At 55.0% G+C, this 19,705-nt stretch overlaps 6 protein-coding genes across 6 annotated transcripts; 2 read left to right on the forward strand and 4 right to left on the reverse strand.

Moving 5' to 3' along the window:
* Nucleotides 1–902: 902 nt before the first annotated feature.
* Nucleotides 903–3,067, forward strand: ACRALDRAFT_2051938 (uncharacterized protein; the record flags this gene model as incomplete). The annotated part of the gene is made up of 2 exons (XM_071021629.1): nt 903–1,401; nt 1,464–3,067. The coding sequence occupies exons 1-2, from the start codon at nt 1,065–1,067 to the stop codon at nt 3,065–3,067; spliced, it is 1,941 nt and encodes a 646-aa protein (XP_070877362.1). The 5' UTR covers nt 903–1,064.
* A 2,051-nt stretch (nt 3,068–5,118) lies between these two features.
* ACRALDRAFT_2098507 (uncharacterized protein) lies at nt 5,119–7,141 on the reverse strand (the record flags this gene model as incomplete). The annotated part of the gene is made up of 2 exons (XM_071022887.1): nt 5,119–6,859; nt 6,927–7,141. 2 exons carry the CDS (start codon nt 7,139–7,141, stop codon nt 5,119–5,121), a joined length of 1,956 nt encoding a protein of 651 aa, XP_070877363.1.
* A 426-nt stretch (nt 7,142–7,567) lies between these two features.
* ACRALDRAFT_1028951 (uncharacterized protein) lies at nt 7,568–8,976 on the reverse strand (the record flags this gene model as incomplete). The annotated part of the gene is made up of 3 exons (XM_071014861.1): nt 7,568–8,247; nt 8,328–8,780; nt 8,859–8,976. The coding sequence occupies 3 exons, from the start codon at nt 8,974–8,976 to the stop codon at nt 7,568–7,570; spliced, it is 1,251 nt and encodes a 416-aa protein (XP_070877364.1).
* Nucleotides 8,977–12,519: 3,543 nt separating this feature from the next.
* Nucleotides 12,520–15,000, reverse strand: ACRALDRAFT_1011064 (uncharacterized protein; the record flags this gene model as incomplete). Its single annotated transcript, XM_071014717.1, has 5 exons — nt 12,520–12,842; nt 12,915–13,230; nt 13,329–13,711; nt 13,833–14,149; nt 14,210–15,000. Coding segments are annotated over 5 exons (2,130 nt in total), but the record flags the coding sequence as incomplete, so codon positions are not given.
* A 1,814-nt stretch (nt 15,001–16,814) lies between these two features.
* Nucleotides 16,815–17,816, forward strand: ACRALDRAFT_207517 (uncharacterized protein; the record flags this gene model as incomplete). The annotated part of the gene is made up of 8 exons (XM_071022262.1): nt 16,815–16,865; nt 16,901–17,016; nt 17,058–17,147; nt 17,196–17,246; nt 17,273–17,446; nt 17,487–17,546; nt 17,604–17,613; nt 17,676–17,816. The coding sequence occupies 8 exons, from the start codon at nt 16,815–16,817 to the stop codon at nt 17,814–17,816; spliced, it is 693 nt and encodes a 230-aa protein (XP_070877366.1).
* A 213-nt stretch (nt 17,817–18,029) lies between these two features.
* On the reverse strand, nt 18,030–19,338 carry ACRALDRAFT_1068701 (uncharacterized protein; the record flags this gene model as incomplete). Its single annotated transcript, XM_071017592.1, has 2 exons — nt 18,030–18,864; nt 18,908–19,338. The coding sequence occupies 2 exons, from the start codon at nt 19,336–19,338 to the stop codon at nt 18,030–18,032; spliced, it is 1,266 nt and encodes a 421-aa protein (XP_070877367.1).
* Between the last annotated feature and the right edge of the window lie 367 nt (nt 19,339–19,705).

Raw genomic sequence — 19,705 nt, forward strand, 5'->3', positions numbered from 1 at the left:
CAGGTACACGGCTCATTGCCTACTGCCCGGGGAAACATGAAAAGACAATAACGGGACAAGCACACAAAGCATTTTAATTCAAAGAAACACCCAGTCTGTTCTGCAGAAGAAGATTGCAAATCAGAGGGATATTTGTCTAAGAACCTGAGGTCTTATGATGGTCCGTCTCGCTAGAAAATGGACGACTCTAGGTACTTACGAAGTAGGTACATACCACTCTAAACTCTGACGACCCGTGTGTCCTTGCTGGATTAGTCAGCATTGAGGCCCCCCGTCACCCACCCATATACAGTGGGGGGCAAAAAGTATTTACACACGACGATGTACCCAGCCATACATTTTAGATGGTCCTGGTACATACCTTTAGTCGTGTGTAAATACCCTTTTTGCCAGGCTGTCGGCTCAGTGCTACTCAGGCTTCAATCACCACCACCACCTTCATAACGCGCGAACCGTCCACTCGCCCTCCAACACCCCGCCGTCCTTTCATCGACCCCTGCCAAAGCTTATGCGACTCTGGCCATGGACGAGGCTACAGCCACTTCCGCCAGGGGCTGGCGGCTGGTTAGGCTAGGGCCCTGCCTCCTGGCACCCGCCTCCGCCTTGCCATCGATGTGAAGTTTCCCGTGGTCCGGCGTGCGAGTGAATGACGCAGAGCCGAAGCGCGCCGCATACCTGGGGCCTCTCTCATTTACAAAGGTGGTCTCGTGCTTGGGGAAATGGAAATTCGACCCCGTGGCTATGACAAGACGCGACCATATACATTTGTTCGTCCCCACGAAGCCCGCGGAAAGCCTCACATCGTAGTATGGATACATACATGTCCACCTAATACTAACCGGCCTATGGCTATCGAGCGTTGCCTGCTATGGTGATTCGACGAATAGCTGAAAGCCCTCCGCAGCAAGTTGATACGCCCATCAGGCAACCTTGGTAGATATTAACCGCGCCCCCGCCTCTGGGCCTAACTCGCCCGTTGTCCTGCCTTGCACTGCGGACAAAATTGACGACAAAAAGCCAACAACTGGCGAGCGGCCCAGAGCCCAATACATAACCTACCCACAATGGGCCTCTGTGGTACCTGCAAGGGCATAACGCCGCAAGCCTTATGGTCCCCACGCTCGTCTACCGATAAGAACGGACGGGAAGCAATAGAGCATGGGTACCCGCATCTCGATTTCGACGCCCTTGTCGTCTCAGCGGCAAGCTGTGAGCTTTGCGCCATGTTTCGAGCCCAGCTGGGCCAGGGCCGTGGTCTTGACCCGTCGAAAAAGCACAAAGTCCTCCTCGTCACGGTCACTTTCCCATCTCGGACGGATACCCCGCCTGGCGTCTGCCAATTCTATGCTCTCGTGCAGGGGACGCATATCAGGGCCTACTTTGATGTATTTGCCGACCCGAGTATGCGTGTCTCGCCCACCTCGTCGAATGAAAACCTCGGGAGAGCTAATGAACAATGTCAGCGGACGCCGCGGCGTTGTCCGGTGATATCAGTGGCAGACAGGTCCCCCCCAGTGCCGATTCGGAGGAGGCATTCACGCAAATCAAGTCCTGGCTGGCGGCATGCGATGCCAACCACCAAGAGTGTCAGAAGCAAGACTTTCTCGAGCAGGACCCCAGCGGCCGTCGGAGCTCGCGGCGGGAGTTCCCTTCCCGGCTCCTCTGCATCGGAGACGACACGGTCAAGCTTGTAGATGGACCCGACGTCGCGCCCGAAGACTACGTAGCGTTGAGTTACTGCTGGGGCACATCTGGCCAACTCACGACGACGACCCACAATGTGACATCCCACCGGGAGGGCATCCCCCTGGATAAACTCCCTCTAACGCAGCGCCAGGCCGTGGCCGCCACCCGAAGATTAGGCCTGCGCTATCTCTGGGTCGACGCCCTGTGCATCGTCCAGGACGACAAGTCCGACTGGACCCGCGAGGCGCCCCAGATGGGCCTCATATACCACAACGCCTACGCCACCATCGCCGCGGCCGGCTCATCCTCTTCAGCCGGCGGCCTCTTTCACCCGCGGCACCCGTCGCCCACCCGCCCCATCGCGGTGCCCTACCGGAGGTGCCCGTCCACCGGCGCCGCCGAGCGCACCATGTTCATCGTCCCGGCTGTCGATGCCTGGCTAGGAGGCCTGCAGCGCTCGGTCTGGAACTCCCGCGGCTGGGTCTTCCAGGAGCGCATCCTCAGCCGTCGCGTCGTGGCCTTTTGCGGGTCGCAGACCTTCCTCGAGTGCCAGCGGGGCACCGTGGGCGAAGACGGCAAGCGGATAACCGAAGGCAAGCGCTTCATCGCCACCACGTCTACCAACAACGGGCTCGGGATGCAGTGGCACGGGCTAGAGCAGCGGTGGTGCCTCCTCGTAGAGGATTACACGGCGCGGAAGCTAACGTGCGCCGACGACCGCGTCATGGCAATTGAGAGTCTGGCGCGGTACCTCGTGGGGCGCACGGCGTCGAGGGAGTACTGCGCCGGGGCGTGGCTGCGGAGGTCGCCGCGTCATCTGCTCTGGTACTGCAAAGACGGACTGGCAGGGGAACCGTCGCCGCGAGCGCCGAGCTGGTCGTGGGGCAGCGTGGATGTGCCGGTGGAGTGGATGCTCTGGTCGGCAGCCGAGAAGGCGTGTGTGCTGGAACTGCCGCCCGACGTGTACGGGCTTGTACCGACGGACCGAAGGGTTCAGACTGCGTCTTTACGGGTCGAGGCGCCTGTGGTCTCCATCAGGCAGGCTGGTTCGAGGATGGGACTGGTAGACGAGGCAGATCATGCCATGGGCGAGGGGCCATATCAGATCCGCGTTGATCACCATCCCGGTTGCTACCAGCTCCTGTCGCTGACGGGAGACGTAATTGGCTGGGGTGTCTTTGATCAAGGGGGTGCAGCTGGGCGAAAGCCTTTACTGGCCGCGGTTCTGTCGACACGGGTGGAGCATGAAATGTTGTTGGCTGATGTGGTGATTTTGACTGCGGCCAGAGAACGGCCCGAGCATTATGTCCGCGTCGGCGTGGGCGAGGTCACGCAGCTCAAGGAAGAACATTTTGCACGGCGGCATATCACTATTGTCTAGAGTGTGTGGGTCAATCATAGGCTGAACTTTTAGCCAGATGAGGCCTGGGAACCCCCACAGCCGCCGGGAGACAGACACACAACTATTGCGGTTGATCAGGGAGCCTTCCAATAGGACCGCAGCTGGGCCCTCTCCCTAGGATGCCATACATACCTACTACCCCTTGGACCAACAACACTTGGCTGTCTTCGCCCGCTTTTGCCTATGTGAGTTTGCCATGCAAAGCCCATCTCGGGGGTGGCTGGCATATCCATGTCGTCGCATCGTATCGCCGCTTAGTGAGTACTCAGAGATTGATAGGAAGAAAACAGAAGAGCTTGACGACTGAGGCGGCTGGCCTGAGTCCGGTGAGCTGTTCCGGACAAAACCACGCAGATCCCGGGCCGGGGCCGGGGCATACCGAACCTGACGAGATTTTCTACCGGACAATGTACCGAATCGCAGGTATCCTAGAATGTGGCGATAACTTGTACAATCAACTCGAATCGCTCGTTACAGGACAGTCCAGACAATTGTTGCCCTGAGATATATACCTATAAGTTTAGAAATGTAGAGTGCTAGAGAACTTTATGATACCATCTTCACCATGATGACTCTTCCTGAATTCTGCGGACCATTGACCTTGTGGACTGTCATGCGAATTATTCGCTTTCGCGGCGGAGATGGCGATGCATGGTGGACCGTCTTGACATGCTGACGCTGTCCTGCGTCTTTGAGGGGCAGCTTTGCTCTCGTTTTCCTGCCGCTCCTCGGAAACAACGTCGTCCCAAGAAAGCATTGCAGATCTGAGACGTGGTCGTGCATCGCTGCAACCGAACCGAGTCGTACTTCGTATTTGGCGGCACTGTAGCCTGTATGCTATTGGAAGCGAAAAGCCCACGTCTCAATGAGGGACGTCGAAGGAACCCACACAATCCCAGAGGACTCTTACGAATGACGACCTTCTTTTGAGAGGCTTTTTCCCGTGTCCTGCTGACCACCGACTGGGCCTGGTCCTCAGACGTGTCCTCTGGAACGTCGTCCCTGCAAGGCCAGTCCAAGTGGTTCCCGTGGAATGGGCTTGCCACCCGTTGGGTATCAATGCCTTATTCGTACGTCAATTGTGGCCCAACGCGCATCTGCGCCCACAAGTTGACCCAGCCAATCATCTCCCGACAGATCGTTGTCTCCGCCACGATGAGAGGCGACAGGCTGCTTTCCCTGGCGGACTTTACAACGTACTTCGTACGTAGGTACGCATTTCTGGGGATACGGAAACTTGGCAGGGCGCGTCGCACTCCAATTTCTTCGATAACAAATTTCATATGCGGGTATGAATCAGTCCGTCTCGAGGCGTCTTTGATTTAGTGAGGGTAAATAGTAGAAATGCCTACGCCCACTCTGGTACGGTCCTGACGGGCCAAGAGCCCCCAGGCACAAAATTAGCTGTCCGACAGCGTATTATCGTGAAGCAAAATTCCCGTAATCTTCGAAGACAGCAGGCGAGATGATGAGATGATGACCGAGTCATTTACTCTCGAGGGTGTCTTGTTGACAGGGGCAAAGCATATGGTTGATTGATGATCTGTCCATTCAAAACTGGCTTGCATCTCTTAAGCTGTCGACCCCTGATGCATACATATACTGTACTTTCTTTCGATATGTACGAGCCCACGACTACTGCGTCGAGATGGAGATGGAGACGCGGCAAAATCCTGCCCGGTCTCAACACAACACTCGCCCGCCTGTCGTTCTGCTGACGCTACACAAGCAGCATATCAAGCTGCATTCCGGTGAAGTCAAGTAACTCGACCAAGCGTCTTGATTCGAGCTGGGGAATGCACGTCGCGCGAATCCAACCGACGACGGACGGACAGCCGGGCGGACCATTTTGATGCAACGGGTAATATGTAATTCGCAATCCGATGCCATCCAACGCTATTTTGGTCGGCCTCTCTTTCGTCGGAGGAACGTGCGAGACTCTCTCCTGTCCTGTTGGCCGTGGGACGGGAAGACACAAAGGCAAGTGAGGGCAACAAGGCGTGCATACAGCCGCTCACAGCTTCTTCGTGTCATGAGCCACCAAAAGTCAGCTTTTGTTGCCCGTGTTCGATCTTGCCGCCACGACCACCATTCTTCGATGAGGATGTCGGGCCATTCGGTCTTTTTGGGCGAGCGGACGGCGGAGGATGGGCGGCAGCTGTGGCCTGGCCACGTTCCTCGTCCTGTAGGTCTTTGGCCAAGTGCCAATCTTGGTGACTTTGGAAGCCCTCTGGACAGTCGAAGCTGGCACCACAGCGGGAACACTTAAGGCTCTCCGAGGGAGCGTCGCCTGCCTCGCTCTGCCATTCGCTTCCTTTATGCAGGCCCGAATCCGAGTCTTCGTCTTCGTGTCCTTTGGTATTATCCGCTGCCAATGACATGCTCTTGTCGTTCGTAGTACTTTGTTTAACCAGAAACCGATGTATGCCACCTGTTCCTCCTTGACCTGCTCCGTCTAGTCGACGCCTCTTTGCTGCCGGCCTGTCCGACACGACAGGAGACCCCGGGTCTTTCGCACCCGACTTCAGGGCTTGGGCTTCTTCACCTTTGAGAAGGAACCCGCTGATACCCATATTGCCCACCCCGCTGTCTTCGAAACTACCGACGCTCAAGCTAAGGTTCATGCAAGGCCAGACGTTGCCCTCGCTTAGGATCTGGTTTAGGAGGGTTCGGGCGAGATCAAACAGGAGCTGCGCGTCCAGAGCCTTCCCCTGGGGTATCGCCGCCTGACGCGACTTCGTCTGGCCGCCATGCCTATGGTGCAGATTCATCGTCTTTGGTCGGCGTCTGCTATCCTCTTCGTCCAATCGGGCGGAAATATCGGCGGCAAAAATCCTAAGCCACGGCGTAGCCTGCTCAACCGTGCGGATGGCGGGCCGAAAAGACTTGGCTGAGAGCATCGACTTGATTTGCGTTCGCGAGCTGACCTCGCTGTGATCCACGCCGCGAATGGTACTATATACCCATGTGCCTGTCTCGTCTCCCAACTTGGACTTCATCTGGTCCAGAGTTGTGGGTAGGAGTTCCCGGACGGTTTCGACGCCAAAAGCGGACGTGACATTGTCTCCGAGCTTGCCGCCGAAATTGCGAATCTTGGTAATCTTAAGGTCAGAAAGAAAGTGCTGGATGGCCCGGCTCCGGATGACGGTTTGCTGGTTCGGCTTCTTGTGCGCGGAGCCCAGCTTGCTCAACAACTTGTTGTTGGCTATGCCCGCCGAGCAGGTGTAACGCAGCTTCTCTCGAATCCGTGTCCGCACCGCCCGGATGATTTCGGACCCTATCAAAATGGCCACATCGTCCCAGTCCGGATCCTGAGACTCTGCATCCTCGTCCAGGTCGACGAGAGCGTCGGCCATCCAATCCAAGGCCACCACAGGCGGCCGAGGTAGCCTCTCTGCCAGATCGCCGTGGGGAGGCGGCCTGGTCAGCTCTGGGAAGCGCTCCAGGAGAATGGAATGGACTTGGGCGGAAAGGTCGCAGAATACTTCATCGATGCTGGCCTTCTCCACCCTCTGCAGATGGGAGGGAAGAGACTCCTTGATGAGCTGGAGGATCTTCCTTGACTGCAGACGATAAGGGTCGAGGGAGACCTTGTCGCTTGCAATGTTGGCCGCGGCGTCTTTTCTATAAGCCCACTTGTCATCACCTTCACGCCAGGTGGCCACATGCTGGGTGACCAGGTAGGGACAGAGTTTCTTGGCGTCGGCGACGGTGCAATGCCTACTAACGCCAAACTCACGGGCGGGGTAGTTGACCGCGATGAGGCTCTGCCTTTGTTGTTACAAAGTTAGCCGGGGTTTCAACGCCCATCGGGACACGCTTAACCTTGGCTGCCTACCACTGTTGAACTGCCAGGGGCTGGTTTTCGGGAATGTTGAGGCGCACCATCTCGCATTGTGCGTAGAAAGCATCCAAGTCAATATGGGCTATGACGCGCAGCGGGCTGGACGGAGAGAACGAGGCCAATTGGCACAGATGCTTGTATGTAAATCGAGACTTGGGATTCTCATTCTCCATGACTGGGGACGATTCCCGGATGTGTGGAGAAGACATGGTGTTCGGTGTGGTACTTCAAGAGCATAGTGGCTTTACTTCAGAGGAACGTTGCGCAATCTGTCGGAAGGAGCTGGGTCTTCTACTACCAACATGATAGCCAAGTGTGTATGTTTCGCGTCGATGGTCACGTTAAACACGAGCTTGGTGTGAAGTCGCCGAGTTCTGGTGGGGAAACGGGATCGCGTGAAACGCGAGAAAATAGCGCGGGGTCACGTGTTCTACGCGGCAATGACTGCATTATTACCTAAGCCCTATGGGTAGTATTATGTAATCGACGTGTAAGCGCCTTTGTACTTTATTAGGTACTCGTACAATACAAGTACTTTCTATTCGTATTCGTACATTCCGCCCAAACGCCTTGCCAAAAAATGAACTTTGTGTAGGAATGCTGCGCCGTCCAAAAACCAACGAATTATATGGCCATTACCTCCTACTTTCGGTTCTTCTGACTTCACGCATTTCCATGTCCATCGCCTGTCCTTCAGTGAAGCCTTTTAGACCATACCGCTTCCTTAGTGTGTGCAGCATGGGGTCCATACGGTAGTCGCTAACCGTATGGTCGTGCATGGCGCAGGGCGACATGCGTATGGGCAGAAGCCAGTCCATGATGTTTGTTCCCATCACGTCCTTCCAGTTCTCCTTCCATCCGAGGTCCCAAGGGTTTTCATCAGCGTGAGTCCGTAGTATGGCAAACGTCTTGGTTGCCCTTTGGTCCCTCGGCGATAGTAGCTGTCCCCGAGGTCCAGGTTGTTCGTTCGACGCATGCGGTTCGGGGAACGGAGGGTTCTGCAAGGGGTATGTGATGATTCCGTACTGGTTGGTCGGTGGTGTGTTCTGGGGAACGCGGACGGCTAGCTGATGTATCCATTTCTTTTTCATCGTGTCGATGTTTGTCAGATTAAGTAGGATGAGGCGGATGGAAGTCGCCGACATGGTAAAGGTAAAGGTGATAAAGAAAGCAGACAAGACGGTTGCCGCGATGATGTGTCCGCTGAGCGCCTGGCCTTCCCGGGTTTGCATCGCAAGGGCGTATGCAGAGGCGGCCAGTACAACCGCGCAGAGCAATGTAGCGTAGGCTGTGAACTGCGCGAAGAACTTGAAAGCTGCGGGAGGGCGGGAAAAGGTCAGCATTATCGCGCCCACGGCAAATCGCACGTGCGACAGAGGCTTCTAGGGAACTCACAAGTCTCCGAAACCATGCCTCCGACCCATGGACAATAGTGGTCCATCTTGCGCACGCATCGTCCCAGCTCGCTCGAGTGGTGGGCACGATCCGGCTTCCAGTTACGACACTCCGAACACCACCTGGGCCGGCCGTCACTCTCGCAAGTGAATGCCTCCTTGCTGTAGAAATGCTCCAGACCTGGGCTGTCCGGGTCCAGATCGGGTCCTGTGTAGTAAGGCGGCGACTCGAGATCTCCCAGTTTCCTCCTTCCGCCCCACCTTCTCTCGCTGGAACGAGGCTTGTTTTCCACGGTTTGGGCGTGCGGGCCGAGAGGAACCAGCCCCGTATTGGTGTTGATGACCCAGAATGTTCGACCATAGGCGGCAAGCGTTGCGAACAATGATAGGAAATAGATGATGAGAATCGCGATGGTCGCACCGGAATCGCCGAGATCATGGTACAGGTAGTCGACTGGTAGCGCATTGGAGATTGTATGTGAGCTACCGTCACCACTCGGAGCCGATCAGGGATTGGGGAGGAGATACTTACTGCATATTACAGAAGTCAGCACATACGTTCCATATCCCAGGGCGCCGACAACGAAAGTCGGGATGCCAATACTAGCCCAACGGGCAACGGCGTTCTGACTCGACTGCGCTTTGGACATCGTTCGAAGCGCGCATTGCTAGGTATGGAGCCGCTGTTGAATCTTGGGAACGTCTTTTGCGGGGCCTGGTTTTTTTGAGCTAGATCATTGAAGTTGACCGCATCGTCACGCACCATGTAGTAGGACAGAAGACGGCAGAGGCGATACAATGACACAATGCCCTCGATCGCTGGGTGTGAGGAGATGCGAGTTCGACTGGGGACATCCAAGCTTGGTGGACGCGTGGAGTGACCTACGAAGTAGCAGTACCGGTACTTATTAGGTACATACCACTCGTATTGGTTCGTGCGTACGAAGTAAGGTATTAATAGCAACTGCCGATTTGAAGGCTGTTACTATTAATAATCAGACAAAAAAGAAAGCAAAAGGAAAATCCAACCTCGGATAAGTCTGTCAACCAGATTCAACTCCAGCCCGACTGAACTACTTGGCCGTCGGATCATGCTGGCTTGTCGATGCTGCCGCAGAAGTTTTGGATGGCGACGATTAGCCGTATACAGAACTCAGCAGCTACTATCTCGTGGCAAAGGTCTCCCCTGATTAGAAAAGGCCCGTTTCTCGGACAACATGAAGAGAGCATCATCTTGCTCCTTGGCCACTCTGCACGGCACCTTCGGCCGTCGAGCTTAAGAAGACAACCATGCGTCACATGGAAACTCATCCATGCGGGCCTTTAGCATATGCTCCTCAGGTTACCAACAGGGAAAGCATTCGTTGAATGGGTTGTACTTACTCAGCCTGACCCCTCCAAACGGGACCGAACTGCGTTTCTGAGACCGAGAGACGCGTTGCGCAAGGGTGATCGGGCGATACCAGACGCCGCTTAACCAATCAGTATTTGGAAAACTGTGAGGATGTGTAGAGCCTCATCCACCATGCTGGATCTTGACCAGCGTTGCTTTCACCCTCCATCCAGAAAACACATCCATCCTGGGATGTCCAAGACCCAGGGGAGGCATGCCACAAGGCCCCGCGGCGACCTCGTCTAAATCAGGGGTACGATGCCTAGGTAATCCCATTCCCCGTCAACCTTCTGCTCACGCTTTTCGAAACTGTGGAACATACGTAACTTTCTAGACATTGCTGCCCATCATGCTTATACCCCAATTGGCGCACCCCATCTCCTACACATTGCACTCAAATCGATGCGCATCTAAATCTCCGCTCTGCTGCCATTAGACCAATGTGCAAGTAGACGCTACTCATTGCACGCCCAAGACCAGGTGCCGGACGGTGGCAGCTAGAGCCACAACTTTGAATCTCTTGAGCGCGTAAAAGGCTGACAGTCCTGCTAGGCAGGCCGCAGGTAGAAATGCCTCCACAAAGTCACTCCATGGATTGATCCTCCAGATTCCGAGGAGATATGACTTTTCCATCTGTCGAGACGGTGGTTCCTTCAGATATCACCGAGGGCCCTCATGCGAGGCTGTTTCGGTCTGTCTGACTTTGAGGCATCCGTTAGTTTGCTCTGTCCAAATGACCGAAGCCCCGCGCTTGGCCGCGAGACGATGACCGTCCTGCTTGGAGACGTCCGAGTCTGCAAAATAGCGCCAACGATCATCAAGGGACTCGGTGTCTGTCTGTTAGCTTCTGGTTGCCTTGTAACGCCCACCGACTAAGCCTCCGCGCGATGTGCCCTTGCTTGTCCAACATTGATCTCCCCAGAATCACAATGTCATGTTGGCTTCGAATGGATATATATATTACTCTGGACCAATCCTGCAATGTCCCTCGGACTTATAGTATCGACATCAACTTCCCAGCAGTCTCAGGTTCAGATCGGACCAAGTTCTCACGCTCACCTCGACAAACGATTCATTCACCATCGCTTCGATCTTCACTTGGCCAAAACGAAGTGGGAATGCATGAGTCCAAGTCCGTCGGCATCAAAAGGCTACGGGGCTTGGGCAATTGACGACAGATGGCATTATTGCCTCAAGGGCGTCAACCTGACCGCCGATATCGACATGCACTGCTATGAGTGCGAGCACCAGCGCTGCGTCCTATGCGAGGCCGCTTGAGGAAGCGGCGAGCCTTTTCATTGAACGATCAGAAACACATGTCTGTGTTCCACGACCTGCCTTCGGGTTCCCTCTATAACCTGGGTCGTGTCAGTCAGACGCTAACCGACCTAAGGATCCTCACCACGTTTCTCTCTTCAGCCATTGTCTGTGCTAAGAGAGAATAGTTCTCCATAATGAAGCTGCGCCTGGCTACTTCTCGGAATATTCTGCTTTGTCATTTTCATTTCCATCGCAGTGGTGACGGGAGGTAGACAGCTGGATAATGTATCGCAATGTCAATGCGTTGGCGCTTGCGAGAGTCTTTCGAAACAGTCCTAAATTGAGACACGAGATAAATCCCAAGAATAGACTCTTCCATGCAACGGGACGACCATCGGGAATAGCTTCCCACTCTGGCTTTCCCAGCAGCGAAGAAATGCGGCTCAAAAACACTGGCCGCACTTCCCATCGCGACCACGACTGGCGGGAATCATACAAAGTACAACGTAGGCTGCTTTCAGCTTCGTATGACGTCACACTCAACAGTGAACTTCTGCCTGCAATCCGCCCGGTCGCGTGGTCGGGGGTAATAAGACCCGGCCCGCGCCGATTAGACCGCTCAAGTCGCGTGGCAATGTGTGGTGAACACGCCCGTAATTAAGGCGAGACTATTAAACTGCTGAGATGCCACCAGGGACCTATGCTATCCTTTTCTACCTCCTTCGCCGGCCCATCTCTCAATGATGGCACGCCAGTATCGTTGCGAGCATTTTTTTTTGGCGGCGGAGATATTAGAGATACCAAGAGCGGCGGGACGGCAAAAGCTCGTCACTAACCCGCACGCGAACATAGAATCCAAATACAAGCGTTATTTCAAGACTGGTCCACTGTCGGTGTTTCCGCTTCACCACGAAGCGCGTATCCTGGTCCCCTTGCCCTTGGCCTTCTCTCCCATGCAATCAATGTACAGGCAATAGCAATGACATCCATCCTGTCGACTCCGATGTCGCCTACTTGGAAATCCACCCTTCTCCTTACTTAGAAAAACCAGCTGGAAACGCCGAAACTGAAATGGGGGAGAGGGTGTTAAAACGAGGCCCCATGGGCCTCACTCAACGGAGTGCCCCTTCTGGGCCCGAGATGATGCGGGACCAAATCGCCTCACCAACGCCCTAATCCTCTCGCAAACGCCCTACTCGACTCGCGCTGTGATACTCGGCTGCTCCTCAGGGCTGACCATTCGAACCCGCGAATGGCTCCGTGATATCTCCAGTGCCTTGCGAGGAGACCTGTTGGCACGTCTAGGAGTGCCGCCGCTCGGAGCCGTCTTGTTGGGTGGCTTGGCACTCTTGCCATTGGTACCTGCCGCGATGATGGTCATGTTGGAAGCCAGGGGGGAGAGGGTGGCTTGTTGGATAGATTCCCGCTTCTTGTTGCTCGCCTTGAGCACGCGGCCCGAGCTCGACATGCGGATGGTCGTCACCTTGGACGATGTCGTCTTCTTGGCGGTCGGAGCCCCCATCTTGGAGTTGACCGTGACAGTCGAAACGCCCTTCTTGACTGTATCGGCGCCCTTGGTCGCCATTTTAGACACCCTGGCGCTGGCGCTCGAGTATTTTCGTTTTATGACGGTGCTTGCCGTCCTCTTGGGCGTCGCACATGACTTTTTAAACGTCGTGGCCGCCTTTGCCGCGGTCGCCTTTGTCGTGGTCGTCGCTTTCTTCTGGGCGTTTGCCGGGGTCAAGGTTTTGCGCCTCTTGGATGCGCTGCCGTCGGCGTCATTCTTGTCACCGACCAGTTCTTCCAGTTTCCGTTTGCCGGCTTTGACCACCCCCTTCACCACGTCCTTCACAGTCTTGGCCGCTGCCTGCTGGGCTTTCGCCTTGCCATTGGCCTGACCACCAATCTTGCCCGTCGCCTTGCCCTTGGTTTTACCAGCGTCCTTGGCCGCCTTGGCCTTGCAGTCCTTCTCTTTGGGCTTGGGGCCAAGCACGCCGCGGCAGTTTTCCTCTCCGCACAGGCAGGTCTGAACGTTCTTAGCGCTAAACGGGTCGAAGTTGTAGTCGTATGTGAGTTCGTCTCCGGTCATGATGGGTTGGTCGCCGGCGAAAAGAGCCATCCTCGGCTGACAACCGACGATCCATTTGACCATCTTGCAGTTGGGTTTGCACGAATGGTTGACGAACCGAGCGATACTGCCGTTGGTCGCGTCAATGATCATGTTTTGGTCGAAACTCATGAGGTAGTAGCACTGGAAGGACGCGCATGTCAGCTTTCTTCCCGGCCCGCATGGCACTTGACCTGTACGTGTTTGTGTTGCCACGTTGTCGGGGACCCGGGAGAACTTACATCGTTCTTCTTGTATTTGGAGTTCATCCTGTTCTCGCATTCCTCTTCGGTGATGATCTCACCGGTGTATTCCATGATGATCTGATTCGGCTCGAAACATCGGTTGGCGCGTACTCCGTAGCCGCGGTCCGACGTCTTAATGACCTCGACACCAGTGCGGTACTTGCCGCCAGCCGCCTTTCTCTCCTGAAGATGGGCAAACGCGCGGTTTGTGCACAGGTCCTTTCCAATGTTGCAGTTTTTCTCGTCACACTCGTATAGCATGATGCGGTTCTGACAGTCGTCCCCACAGCGGTCTTTGGGTTTGCAGACGCATTTGGACTCGTTGGCCCAGCTGTGCTGATTCTTCTTCCAGAGCAACCCGGATTCGCCCACGAAACGATCTGCGAAGCGAGAATAAAGATAGTTCTGGTCAGTCCTCCGAAATCCACAAGGATGAATGGCTGACGGCGCGGGTCGTCGGATGTTTTCGGGGAGGGGGTGCGGGGAGATTTCTCGACTTACTCTTCGAAATCCTGGTCCAATGTTCGGGCTTTGGCTGGCCAGGAGGGAGAGGGTTGCAGACGTCAAAGGGCAGTTTGAAATCCCGGCCTTGAATCAAGAGCCTCATACCGTTGAAGATGGGCAGCGGCAGGGCCTTGTTGATCCGACCACTCGGTTTGAGATTAGGTATCTGGGCCATCTTCTTCTTCTCGGCCGGAGTGAGACCCTGGGAGGGGTCACTGGGAGTCTCCTGACCCGCATAGAGGCCCTTGTCAAGCCAGTGTTTGGTCCGGCGGCCCTTCCGTGTATGAACCTCCAAGCCGTCTTCTCCCTTTTTGCTCTCCTCGTCCTTCTTCTTGACACCATTGCTCTTACCTTCGGATTCGTTTCTTATAGACGAGGAAGAAGCCTCGGTCTTTGCCTTTTTCGCCGCAGGACCCTTCTCGGCTTCCTCAGGAGTGACGAGTTTTCCGTTGGCCCAAATGGTGTGGATAACGGGCTGAGTGTCAACGTGCGCAAATTCGTTGGTATCCTGCAGACGACGGAGCTCTCGAGACAAACTGGAGAGGCCCTGGCTGAGAGCCTGACGACTCCGCTTGCCAAGGGTGGCCGCCTTGGCGACAATACCGGGGGCCGCTACATCTCCATTCAAACGTGCAGACGCACGGGTCGTCCGGGGCGTAAAGATAGCGCCGGAGTTGGGGGACTGGTTCTCGGACGTTTCCGCGTTCTTTGTGGACTGTTGTCGTGTCTGAGGGATGGCCACTGAGCCTGTGGCAATACTGGTGGCGCCTCCAGCGGCAGACTGAGCGGCGTCGGTGTCGGGCTGTTGGGGATCGGCGGCAGAGAGGGGGGCGGCGTCCGAGATATTGCGCCTTTTTCGATCGGTAGCATGGTCTCCGGTAGAGCGCCTCTTCCTTTGACCGAAGCCTCCGGATAGTTGGGCGAGGTTGTATGTGGGTGTTCCGACACACGACCGCCGAGCGCGTCCACTGACAGTGACTGGGCCGGCGACGGTGACAGTCGTGCAATTGGCGGCGGCCTCGGATTGAAACTCTATCCTGGCCTCAATTTCAGGGGCAGGTGTCAATACAGCCTTAGAGGTGTCAGAAGCGACGGAGATGGTGTCGGAAGAGAAGGCAGTGGGTGGTGTCGAGGAGGGGGACAAGATGTGAGGCGAAGCGCTGTCGAGAGGCGCGACCGACGAACTGCTTTGGGCCGGAGAGAGAGACATGACGGGACGATGAAGGTGAGGTCCGGTCGTCAAGTTGAAAGCTCTCTCCAAGGGTGAGGAAGGCACCGTCCGAGGGCTTTGACGCGTGGAAAAGGGATACTGTCTGGCTCTGTCCAGGCGAACCAAAGCCCAAGACACGTAAGAACGGAAGGAAAGACGCGACTAACAAGGATGGGGAAGGAGAGGTGAACGTGAGTTTTGGGGGGTGTGGGGAGCTGGTACCCAGCTGGCGGGTGCTGATGGATGGGGTGGGTAGCCCGTATACTGGATTGGTAGATGGCCCCTGCAATAGACAATTAGCGGCGGATGCACCTCTTACGTTAGCAAGGGGTACATGAGGATAACTTTTACCTCTACCAACGTTGTTCTGGGGACGGGTGAATGAACGTACGGAGTAGTATGTACCGATAATAGTGCAGATGCTCCGCGGCCCGACAAAGTCAAGTGCAAAATGTACACTAACGTATGGCGAAATGGAAAAGAGAGCAGCAGGGCACACAAGTTGAGGGAAATAATGATACTCCTGGTCTGGGGCTCGGGAGAACGCGTGGCCACTCAGATAAGGCGCGCAACTTGAATCTCCCGACTTTATGTCAATCGTCGATGGAGAAACGGAAGCAAGTTGAAAAGGGAAGAAAAGCTTCGATCGATGAAGAAACTGCTGCGAGGTGATGGTGCTGAAGGTGACTGAATAGGGGTCAGTGTCAGTGAAGATGGACGGGGACAAACTGGGTAGCAAAGTCGGCGCATCCGCTGGGGACGATGTACTGATGTAGAAGAGTGCGAATGGGCGCAGAATGGGTAGGGCGGGGTGGGTTATATAGTCATAGGTATACATACCTCCGCCAGGTTACTGAATAGGATAATGGGTTTGTGGCTGTGATCCTTTGGCTTTGGTTCAGACTTTGGTGTTTTTCCGGTCCGTCTGGTCGATCGCGGGTGGTGTTGAAGCAGAGCAGCGTATAGAGGACCGCTGGTCCTTTGCAGCTTTGCAATATCGTCTTACGCTTCTTCTTTGCCTTCTTCTTTGTCGACAAGAGAAAGTGAATCTTCCCAATTGGGGTCAGTTGGGCCGGAGGCCGTATGGAGCGCAGCAGTAGGGAGTCGGACGAAAATATATACCTTTTGGGTGCAGAGGAGAAATTTTCAGCTCAGAAGAAAACACGAATTCTTCCGAGCAGTGGATTTCGCGTGAGGAGGAATATGATAGAAACCCGAGTGACAAGCTGAAGGGGAAGTGATGGCCTGAGCTTGGAGGAGAGGACTACTCAGAAGAGGACACGAATATCCGCAGAGCGGGACGAGAAAATGTCCGACCTTGCCCAGTCTCCGCTGTTTCCTAGCCTTCCACGGCACCCACAAAGCAAGGTTGACCACGGGGCGCCTCTTGGTGCAGCCCAGTTGAAGGTGTAGATCAAGATTTGTTCGAGACGATTAGGGGGGACGGGCGGGAGGAGTTGAGTTGGGATCAAAAGAGAAAACAAAAAAAGAGGATTTTGGTTTGACGTTGCCTTGCAACTAGGAATTCTGAAGGTGGCGACCGAAAAGAAAGCGAGGATAGTAGGACGATGAGGAAGATTCGTGTTGTAACAGGAAGAAGAAGAAAAAGGCTGGCGTCGTCGAGGGACCAATTTGTGGAAAGTGAAAACTAAATCCCAAGCTCAAAGTCAGTCCAGGCGAGGCGACACAAACCAACTCCACCTCACCATCGCATATCGTCTTCGGTCATCGACCTTAGTAATAAATCCGGAGCCTACCTACTTACATACATGATACAACCTCGCCTCGACATCCAGGCAGCTGACCACAGCCGGGATATCGTTCCCCGCGAATGCCAATGTGATCACCTCCCAAGTTCTCCTTCGCCACGACTGCCGACGGCCTCCTAAAAGACTCAGACATCCTGCCACTTCTGGATGATTCTTCTTCATGTCGCCGTCACTCCCTAGGCTGCTGTTCTTCCGAGGCAGCGTGAAGTCAGGAGAAGGTCCCAGAACACACACACATAATAGCCCGTTTTTCCGTTGCAAATCGCCGCGACATGTCGAGGAGGTATCCACGATTCTCATGCGCATACATGTGATTCTCGGACAAGCCATCAAGTGGCAATGGAAAAGGAGTCCCCAAAGGAAACCCTGACCATCGCCGAGCCAATTTCCCCAGTACCCCGAAGCCATTCCAAGCTCCGATATGGGAACTGTGTGCCCTACTCCGTGCCCTCAACGAGCACGACAGCCCCAGCCCCAGACTCAACGTCGCCTCAGGGCCTGAACGCCGGCCAGCACTTACTTACCACCTACCAGAGGGCAGCAAATCAACACACCCCCTCGTACTCTTCCCGACGGGAGCACCGCCGCCATTGTTTTAGAACGCGATTTGGGAGACCACGCTCCTTTGATATGTCCCTGCCCATCATGAAACCCACCTAATCAACCGTCAAGACACTCCCCCCACGACGACGATTCTTTCACTACCTTCAAGGAGAGGCCATCCCATATGAAGTAGTTGTTCTGTATTGCACCCACAAATAGGTTCTTATGAAATCAATGCGGACATAGTGGTGAGGGCGTTGTTCTTTTCCACACAAAACGACAAACAAAATAAAACTCCGCGACACATCTTCTTCACAGTTCTTCCCCATGGCGAGTTCATTGAGATACGACCATGACTCGTCACTGCATCGGCCGCTGTACGGGTGGTCGGTTTCCCTGACTGGCCAACTCGATCTACACCAGCAAGCCAAGTATTTCGACGAACAGGCTACCATTTAATCAAGGACAGCTTTCCATTCCCTCTGCTCTAAGAAAATACCTTGCCCTTATCCCCTCTGCTCTATTCGATGCCTTGGTCTCGGTACCTGCTATACATCATCTCCAGCAACGCCCTCCAGTGGGCCCCCTCTAATGCCTCAAGTACAAGCGAACCTATACTTGAAATGGTCGTGCCCAAAACAAGAATTACTCACAATGACCGGCTTGATATCTTCATGCGCTGGATGCAACTGCGCCTTCGCCTGTGCCTGCGCCTTCGCCTGTGCTTTCGCCTGTGCCTTCGCCTGCGGCTTCGAGGAGCCCCTGGCCGCTTTCCGACATGGTACTCTGAGACTGGCGTAAGATCCTCCGTAGAACGCTCCTCTTCTGATTCCCTTTTGGAACGGCCCCAAGGTTGTCCGGAGGGTGGCCGTCATCTGGGTCGTCACCTTGAGGCGGCTCTTGATCCTGCTCCGGGTTCTCCTGCTTCTGCCCCTCGTCGTTCATAGCGCTGGCCTCGGGGGGGTTCGAGAGCAAGACGGTGCGGGATATCGCAGCCAAATCAGCTCGCCCTCCAAACTCGGCAGGAAGATCTCGGCGAAGAATAAGATGTCCTGCTTCGGATTCCGGGAAAAGATCTTCTGCAAACTCTTCACGTTTCCGCGTGACTCTGAAACGGCCAATGCGATAGCCGATGGAATCCCGCAGGAGCGGCGCTACAAGTGCGCCGAGGTTCATTCCAATGGAGTCTTTCAGGCCAAGCTCGACAAAGTGGTGATACTCTAGAAGCTCTGGGTACAGCTCTTGGAACAGTTGGGCGAAGTGTCGGAGACCATGTCTGACCTCCTGGCAGATCCACTTCGGCTTGTGGCCGGCGCAATCATGGACTTGGATGATCTTGTAGTGGTCAATCCCATATGCGGGTAGAGAGAAGACGGCATCCCTGATGCGGAGCTCGTCGATGGCGAGCTCCATCAAGGCAATACGAAACTCTTGGAAGCTGAATACGTAAGAACGGGTACGGGTCAGCGGCTGGCCAAAGAGACTTGACTTGCTACTGCCCCGAAATCTAGAAAACGGACAGGGGGGAGGGGGCGGGGCGGAGAACATACCTAGCAGCATCTCGGAATAAAGCGGGAAGATCTTTGATACGGCCATAGAGATTCCATGTAATGACGAACTGATCAGCACGGATCGTGGATCGGAGCCTCGTGACGTAGCCAATGCCACCAAACTTGTCGCGTTCGAACGTCTGTCCGAGGCTGGAGGTACGAGGCCTATGCTCCTTGCGCCACTTCAGAGCCGTGAGAAATTGACCAGCAGCCTTGGTGACGTTGAATTTATTGGCGCGGATGAACTTCTGGAGGACAATGGTGCGAGGTGGCGTCCGGTTATGGGCATCGGCGCCGGTGAAGTCAATACCCCACATCTCGTTGTGCTCGGCCTCGCCGAGGAGGGCAGGTAGCATATTGTACATCTGGTCAACGGCGGCGTGGCTTGTTGACTCGTCCGCTCTGGCGCTGACCTTGAATGTTGAGGCCATCGTCGCGGCTCTCCCGAGGCTGGCTGGAAGATAGATGAGTCTACTGGTGATGGAATGTCGATGTTCCAAGAAGTAAGACAAAAGAGAAGCAATTGCGTGGGAGGAAACACCACACAGAGGACGGATCTGAAAGATACAACTCTCGGGGACTGGTAACTGAATCAAGATATTGACGGGACCAAAGCATGAGAATGGAAGAGAAGAAGAAAGGAAGACAGTTGGACGGGTGGAATTCAACCATCGTTCTGAAGTAAGTCAACCCGCCGTTGCTTGGGGGTTTGCCTTCCTAATTTCCATCATCAAGGACTGGTTTCTTCGCGGCCAAACTGAGGTGAGAGCGCCTTCCCTAGGACCACAAGCATTCCGA

This window comes from Sodiomyces alcalophilus (assembly GCF_042370955.1).
Source record: "Sodiomyces alcalophilus JCM 7366 unplaced genomic scaffold ACRALscaffold_2, whole genome shotgun sequence".
Classification (NCBI taxonomy): domain Eukaryota; kingdom Fungi; phylum Ascomycota; class Sordariomycetes; order Glomerellales; family Plectosphaerellaceae; genus Sodiomyces; species Sodiomyces alcalophilus.